Below are 9,209 nucleotides of genomic sequence, written 5' to 3'. Positions count from 1 at the left end.
AAACTACCTAGTGATAGGTTGAAAACCTTGACTTATGGGATAGAATAAAAAGATCAGTAGGGGATGTCAGAGCACTGTTTGCTCTCTTTGTCCCACGCACAACAAAACAATTAATGTATCAGAACCAACCATATGTTGTTACTTTAATAATGGTTGGTTCTGCTAAACATAAATTTGCTTTGTTGTGCGTGGGACATAAAAAGCAAACAAATAGTGCGTAGACATCCTCTCAATAGTGTCATCAAGTTGAACAAAAAAGTAAGAAAAGACGTATTTCTATGTCAAACAATCGTTTTTTGATCTCTTTTACCCTCGCGTCTGAACCAACCCAATGTAGTATGTTGCTAGTTGTTACTATTAATATTAAAAAATATATATAAACTACAATAGGTATGTTATAATTGATAATAATTCTAAAATATAAAATTAAAAATCAAGTCGAAAGTCTAAAATTATCAAGTCGAAAATCTGTAGATTTTTTTTTGACAGTTGACATGAACTGTGATTGAAATATTAAATACGGAAATACGATAGAAAGTAATAGTAATATATTTCTTATATGCATTTCTAGTTTTTATGAGGGGGTGTACTGCTAATGGGAAAATGTTTTTCCACTACTCCGTTCATATAATTTTAAATACCATCGTATAACAAATGAACTACAATCTCCATAAGTATTCCAAAAAATATTTTGCTTTAGAATATAAAAAAAAAAAATAATGAAACAATGATATTGTCTTACATTAAATTTATCACGCCATATAAAATAACTTAAACAACAATTTTTTTCATTTTGTGACCCTAGTTACACTTTATTCATAATAATTAGGCAATTTTTACCCTTGTAATAATTTTTGTAAATTTGTTTTTTCAATAGAAATTAGACAAAAATAGTATATTGAAATAATATTTTATTAAAAAACGTTTGTCAAAGATAAAAAATAATGATGTATAGCAAATAATATCAAAATATGTTCGATAAACATGTAACATGTTTAATAAAAGGTAAAAGATTTTAGATACCTAATAATAAATTAATCACAGCACATTGTTTAACTTAGATGAATGATAACATTCAATTTATACATTACTCTAAGAAATGAAATTAAATAACTAGCCCTATAGTAATTTGTTGAGATCAGAGAAAAACTGTGGTTAGGCTTTATAAAAATGGTGTTACAAGATTATAAGCAACTAATTGTAATATTTACGTATTTAACTAAATACGTATAAGGTTAAAAAAAATAAACCTGAAATTGGTATATAATACAGGGTGGGGCAGTGAATCGGGCGATTTCAAAATAACTATAAAAACCCAACAAGTATTTTTTTTAAAAATATATTTATATAACCTGAAAGTATATAAAATAGCATTAAAGAAGTGTTAATTTGTTATTTAATTTTTATAAATTATATCTGCAAGATGGCGTCCATTTCGAAGCAAGCATTCGTGAAGGCGTCTTTGAAAACTTGTCATGACGTTTCGCAAAATTTCCGGTGAGATTTGTGTCACCTCTTCTCGTATTCTTTGTTTAAGATCATCAAGTGTCCTTAGTGGTGTTTGGTATACTCTACTTTTGATATACCCCCACAGAAAAAAATCACACGCCGTTAAATCAGGCGAACGTGGAGGCCATGGAATATTCCCATTTCGAGAAATGATGCGGTTCGGAAAAAAATCTTTTAGAATATTCATACTCACTCTAGCTGTGTGACTGTTCATGATAACTAAACGCTTATTTATGGTGAACATAATTTTATAGTTGTAGTACGCACATATCAATTACAGGGCTTTCCGTATTTATTTTTAAATCGCCCGATTCACTGCCCCACCCTGTAGATGTAGGTAAGGATAGATACTCTTTTACCTGTGTAATAATTTATGTTAAAGTATCTATATGTCATTTTCCTTTGGCGTGGTTGAAACACTATTCGTAAGCCAATACCTGACGTAGCAATAGGAAATATTATAATATAAATAATGATATGTATTTAATAACTAATACAAAATAATAAGAATACAGTTGGGGCTTGGTGTGGCGCGGTGATTGGCTGAAGTCCCTAATGGGTGTCAATCATCGGCCGGCGTAGCTAGCATCCGGATGGGTGACCACCTTTGTGTTTAGTGACGAATCCTAGCTCCACATACACACTTGTTACTCGAACCCAACCGTGACCCCTACAAAAGATGCTGTTAGCCCTAGTGCACGGTTTATTTACAATCAAATTGGCATACAAAATAATATTACCTATGTAATATACAATTAATACAAAATAAAAAGAATGCAGTTGGGGCTTGGTGTGGCACAGTGATTGGCTGAAGTCCCTAATGGGTGTCAATCATCGGTCGGCGTAGCTAGCATCCGGATGGGTGACCACCTGGGTGTTTAGTGACGAATCCTAGCTCCACATATACACGTGTTACTCAAACACAACCGTGGCCCCTAGAAAAAATGCTAATTGTTATAGTTTCCGATGCTTTAGACAAAAAAAAATCCATATTGTTTATATTAATAAAACAAATAGATTTAATGGAATCGCTGAAAATGACGATTATTTTAGTCGGTTATTGGCAGCGGAAGGGGTTAGGTTAGGTTATTAGTTATTAGTGCATCATCCAGATAATGCTCAAAGAATTTCAAAACAAAATTATTTCAATACGTTATTCAGTTGCTTCAAATCTAGACATCTTCCTAGAATTTCTACAAAACATATAAAGCTTAAATAATTAATAAAAATATGTTGCTTTAAGAAAGACGTTTCACCTGAATGTGTGGTCTCCAATTGTTCAAATGCGCCTTATACAAGTATGAAACATATCAAATTTTAGTTAAGCAGTAGTTATCATTCATCTTCGTTGATTCCAAATAATAATAATCACTCTAATATCAAAACTTTCATTGCTAAATGAGATTTGCTGACATTGATGAGCACTTGTAACACGGGGCCAACACATGCTTATAAAATATTAATACTAACTAGTTACTTCTTAAACGTACATCCAATCATTCTTTCAAGTTGAAGCCCATATAAAAGTCTTTATCACTATTCGCGTATATTGTGTGCTTCAAGTTGTTTGAAGTTGTAATAATTAAACTAAAAAAGTTCAACTTAATATTCAAATTCATTGACCGAAAATCATACTCAAAACAATTAGCTCAATAAACAATGATTTTTTTGAAACCACTTACTATATTTCAAAGTTCATAAAATGTGAATAACAAAAAATCAACTTAAATAAGATATAAATTTAAAAAATGTTAAAGGGAGCATGGGCGCTCGCAGGCAAATGCATTTTAAGAATCATAAAATAAAAAATAAAGTTCAACTTGATAAGCGGACACAAAAATATAAAACCAAATAAGGATCTTCTTATTCTAAGGGTCCCACTTAACCCTCTGTTAGTCGCGCACCAAACGGGGGTGATTAAACTAACACCCCCCACACTGCCCAACTCGCGCGACTATGCTGTTAAGTCAGAGGGTTAAATAAGTCATAAAAAGGTTAGTACGCCTAAGGGCTATGGATAGTTGAACCTGTGGTGATGATCGAGTGCATCGCAATGATCTTTTCCTACTAACTACCAAGGTATTCGATATTGTATAAGCATAACAATAAAAGAAAATATTTAAATATTACCAATAGAAATTAGCACCAAATTAACTATCATAATTTGAATGTATAGTTTTAAAGCCAGTCGGCTAGCGTTGTACCAGTACTTATAATTAATAATAATTTAAATACAGTCAACACTAATTAGTGATTTGTCTATCACAAAAAAATTTTAAAAACTGATTTAAAAATTCTAATGTATCAAAAAATATAACAAAATGTTAACTAAGAAATAATGAGGGTTGACGGTATGAGGAGTTATTGTGAGGTTTTCAGTACTTATTTATTCATTAGTTTTGACTTAAAATATGGTTTAGTGTATTAAAATTACATTGTCTTAAAATTCCCAATATGTTTTCTTCTCACTTCTTTCCACATTACCCTTAATCTATTTTTTCCAACACATTTACTAAGAACAAAACAAAAATATAAATATTATTATATTTTAATTTTTTGTATACTTTTTCAAAATGTATGCTAGTTACAATTTGAAAAACAATATTATTTTAATTCAAACATTAAACTATTTAAGTCAAAAATAACTTTAACGTAAAAGAGCCCTTAGACCTCTTTCACTTTAATTTTTTGTATCCACAATAACTTTCATTCAATTAACACATTATTTTATTGTACTAAGGGAAAGTCGATAGAACTCTAATCATATTTTTTCACATTTTTTTTACTGCTATGGTAGACTGCAGTCTTAAATATTTGTTTTTAATCCACATTTTTTCACACATTTTTTTATTTTGTTTCTTAAAATTCATTTGCCTGCGGGCGCCCATGATCAAATTCAAATTTTTTTCAATACTTTAACTCTGGTTCAATTTTTTAAAATAATTTTTTATTTTTATAGCAAGTCAGTGCCTTATAAAAATCCATTGTTACATTATCTAATTATTGTAAATAAAGCGATGAGTTTAGGAATAGAGATATTGTAGACTGCAGTCTTAAATATTTGTTTTTAATCCACATTTTTTTACACATTTTTTTATTTTGTTTCTTAAAAATCATTTGCCTGCGGGCGCCCATGCCCCCTTCCCATTTTTATTTCTAAATTCAAATTCTATCATATTTTTTTATAATTTTTTTTTATTTTGATTCTTAAAACTCATTTGCCTGCGGGCGCCCATGATCAAATTCAAATTTTTTTTCAATACTTTAACTCTAGTTCAATTTTTTAAAATAATTTTTATTTTTATAGCAAGTCAGTGCCTTATAAAAATTCATTGTTGCATTATCTAATTATTGTAAATAAACCTATGAGCTTAGGAATAGTGATATTGTAGATTGCAGTCTTAAATATTTGTTTTTAATGTACATTTTTCATAAATTTTTTTTATTTGATTCATAGATTTCTATAGCCCGCGGGCGCCCGTGCCCCCTTCCCATTTTTATTTCTAAATTCAAATTCTATCAAATTTTTTTATAATTTTTTTATTTTGATTGTTACAATCCATCAATCCATTTGACTGAAGGCGACCATGATCAATTTCAATTTTTTTTCTACATTCTAACTCTTGTTCAATTTTTTAAAAACTGTTTTTAATTTTTGATAACCAGTTAGTGCCTCATAAAAATAAATAAATAGATTAATTAATTGAATAAATCTATTATGTAAAATTAATAAAAAAAATTAATCAAAGAAATTTAATCTAAATAAATTAATCAAAGAAATTTAATTAAATTAAATTCATCAAATAAACTAATCACATTAAATTAATAAAATAAATTAATCAAATTAAATTAATCTAATAAATTAATCAAATTAAACCAGTCAAATTAAATCATTCAAATTAAATCAGTCAAATTAATTAATCAAATTAAAACAGTCAAATTTAATCAGTCAAATTAAAACAGTCAAATTGACTGATTTAAGTCAAATTAATTAATCAAATAAATTTATTTTATTTTATTTATTTATTTTATTTATTTCTTTAATAAATATTTTTTTTAATAATTTTACTTTATGAATTAATTAATTAATTTTTCATAAGGTACTAACTTGTTATCAAAGCTTAAAAAATGTTTTTAAGAAAGTGAACTAGAGTTAAATTATTGAATAGATATGGGAAGGGGGCCATGGGCGCCCGCAGGCAAATGAATTGTAAGAATCAAAATAATTATTAAAAAAGTACCCCTAGTTCAACAAAAATAAAACCACATGTAATTTTATATGCGAAAGAATACATTGGTACAAAAGTCAACTATAGCGATAAGAGATGTCTTTTTTTTAAATTAAACAAAAAGACAAAAAGGTTATATTTTATTATTTTTAAATTTATATTATGCGTTTGTTACAAGATAAATAAAAGTTTTATAATAAATGACGAGAACCATGAACCACGGTTCATAACTTTAATAATTAAAAATTAATAAAGTAAATTTTAAAATGAATAAAATTTGAAGATCTGAAAAACATAATCTATTTATTAGCGATACAAAATAAAAATTGTTATTAATTAATGTGAGCTCTTTTTTGATGACCATGAGCTTATAATTTTCAATAACCCATGTTATGTTCCTACAAATATAGAGTAAAAAGAATTAATAAATACATTAAAAAAAATAAATTATTAATTTATGTTAAAGCTAAGAAACAATTATTCTATAGTAAACTTATATTAAATAGTAGCCCGATATATTCTGTAAAATTCTTCTGTAACTAGTTTATTTCAATCGTGTATTACATAATATAATTTTAAATTATACTATAAACTTTACCTACGTATAAACACCAATGATTGGTGGGATTTTTGGACTCGAAATTATAAATAAGTTAGCGGCTATTTGCAAAGTTTTAGCAGCATATTTCAATTCGTAGCTCAGAAGGGGGTGTAGCGTGATGTTGCTCCCCATCTTTTATTTTTCATACCGTGTGGGTAATTTATTTGCAAATTCTGAAAATCAATTTGTAAATATTTGCAAATTATTTGCAAAATGATAGCATAACTTTTAAAAAAGTTGGTCATGGTGTTTTGGCCAATTTCACGCACATTGGCCTCATAGATTTTTTCATCTTTTGTCCGGTTTTTTACATATTTTTTCCAAGTTCCAATGATTATACATAGTATAAAGTGTTAGACTAAATAACTATACATTTTTTCAAGAAATGTTCGATAATTTAAAAACATACAATTCATGATATTTCAATAAAATAATAAAAGTTAGATATAAAAAACAAGGGGTGCTAAATTTTAACTTGGGGGTGCTAAAAACCCCTTTACACTGCCCTAGTTGCGCCACTGTCTGTATGGGAACTATTCAATTGCTTTCCATTTTTTTGTGTTGAAACACGTAATCATAGAGAAACAACGTCATATTATCAAAGAAATACCATTTTCTTTTTCTTGATGATGCTCCGGACCCAGATGTCAATTTTTTTTGTTCACGCTGCAGCAGTCTTGAAAATGAATTTTGATGCGTGGTCTATTTTGTCTTGCATTCATTAGCTGTAATTAATCAACAAATTGGATACTAATTACAATACAAATTTGTATTTATATTTTGTTTTATTTAATTTTTTTTTAAAACAAATTTTTTTAATGTTTTTAGTTGTTTATGCCTACGGGAGACCGATTTCAACGTCTTCATTACCAATTTCGCCTTGGTGCTACGACAATGGGATTGATAACTAATGAACTATGTACCTACTGCTTTATGGAAACTATTATCACCCATTTATTTGCCAACGCCTAGAGAAGAAGACTGGATTAAAATTTCAAATGAGTTCAATCAAATTTCAAATTTTCCTAATTGCACAGGAGCAATTGATGGTAAGCACATTGCTATTCAATGTCCACCATCATGTGCTGGTTCCGAGTATTTTTATTATAAAGGGTTTCACTCAATTGTGCTTCAAGCAGTGGTTGATGCTCTCCCAAAATTTATAACAATCGATGTCGGGGAGTATGGCCGGTCCAGTGACAGTGGAATATTTAAAGAATCTAATTTTGGTAAAATGTTACTACACAATGAATTAAATTTGCCACCATCAAGAAAAATGCATGATGATATCAATGAAGAATATCCTTTTGTGTTTGTTGGGGATGAAGTATACCCGTCATTACCATGCCTGATGAGACCTTTTCTGCGTATTAACTTAACAAACGAAACACGTATTTTTAACTATCGACAGTCGGACAAGACGAATAGTAGAATGCGCAATCGGAATTATGGTTAAGAAATTTAAAGTGTTGGAAAACAAAATTGTGGTTGGCCCAGAAAAAGCTACCCAAATCGTAAAAGCTATTTATGTATTACATAACTTAATTATGATGAGAGAGCAACATTGTATTGATATTCAAGAATTTATAAATTCTCAAGAACAGAATGAAATAATTGAACAAGATATCAGTAGAATTAGATCTTCTAATAATAGATCTTCCACAGCAGCAATATCACTTCGAAATAAATGTACAAAATATTTTAATTCAAATAAAGGTTCTGTATCCTGGCAAAATATAAATACACTGTATAATAAAATTATTAAATAATAAAGAATTGATCAATTAATAACTATTTTAAGTACTTACTTTATTATTATATTATTATTACTATCATGATTTATGTAGAGTAGAAAATAAAAAAATATAATAAATGAAACAATAACATAATATTATAATAAAAATATAGAGACCTTTTATTCTTAGAATATCCGATATTTCTGTCCATAATTGCTCCTGCATTTTTTGAATTTCCACTGCTCGAAAAACTTTATGTGGAAATCCTAGATTAAAGTAAGTAAAATAATGCTTCAAATAAGTTTTTTAAGTTGCTTAAACATATTTTGAACTATTATATTATAGTTTAAATATTTAGTTTGTACAAATGTTATAGATATTTATATTTTTTTCACAAATTATTACTTAAAAATAAAAACATAGAATAAAATAAATGTTTTCAATGCAAAATTAAGTATTTCAGTACTCGTAGATATAGTGTATAATGTATAATATATAATATATAATATATAATGTATAATTACCTTTATATTGTAGACGATTTAGCATAAATAAATAATATTTGGTATAATTTTGATATAATTATCCAGTGACTGCTTGACAATGACTAATGAAAATAGCGCACGTTCTATTTCAATAAAACAATATTTAGGCATGACTGAAGACAAAAAAGTATTGTTTTGACTACGCTTTATCAGTGTGCGTGTTTTCCATAAAATATAAAGGTTTTATTTTTGATTAGTCATAATAAAGCGACTTTAGTCGCTTTAAAGCAGTTTTTCTTTACCAATGTGCGGTCACCCTTAGAGGATGACTGTTTGCTTTTTCTTTCTGACCCATGCGCACTGAAGTACAAAACGCATTGACATAGACTCTTAATTGAATTTAGTTTTTGAATAATCTTAGAGTAAAATCACCCATTACAAGATCGATAGAGAATAATAATTTTGAGGAAATGATATATAGATTTGTTTAAATATTGTCTCAAAACATTTTAAACATCATTTAAATTTACAAATTTTTTTTTAATTTCATAGGCACCTAAGTTAAATTTTAATTGCGATTTTATCAATCAATATTAGATTTTATTATTTCGTTTTAAGTGTACATAATTTTGAATTTTATATAAAAGAT

At 27.9% G+C, this 9,209-nt stretch overlaps 1 protein-coding gene across 1 annotated transcript; it reads left to right on the top strand.

Annotated features, from left to right (window-relative positions):
* Positions 1-7,249: 7,249 nt before the first annotated feature.
* Positions 7,250-7,795, top strand: LOC111036984 (putative nuclease HARBI1). Its single transcript, XM_022319324.1, has one exon. The coding sequence runs from the start codon at positions 7,250-7,252 to the stop codon at positions 7,793-7,795; it is 546 nt and encodes a 181-aa protein (XP_022175016.1).
* The last annotated feature ends 1,414 nt before the right edge of the window (positions 7,796-9,209 follow it).

Source organism: Myzus persicae, unplaced genomic scaffold (assembly GCF_001856785.1).
Source record: "Myzus persicae strain clone G006 unplaced genomic scaffold, MPER_G0061.0, whole genome shotgun sequence".
NCBI classification, from domain to species: Eukaryota; Metazoa; Arthropoda; class Insecta; order Hemiptera; family Aphididae; genus Myzus; species Myzus persicae.
The sequence above is the reverse complement of the archived record's forward strand: the minus strand, read 5'-3'. Positions and strand labels throughout refer to the sequence as shown.

Coding starts and splice junctions, on each gene's coding strand:
- LOC111036984 (XM_022319324.1), top strand. CDS start 7,250: ATGAACTATGTACCTACTGCTTTATGGAAACTATTATCACCCATTTAT.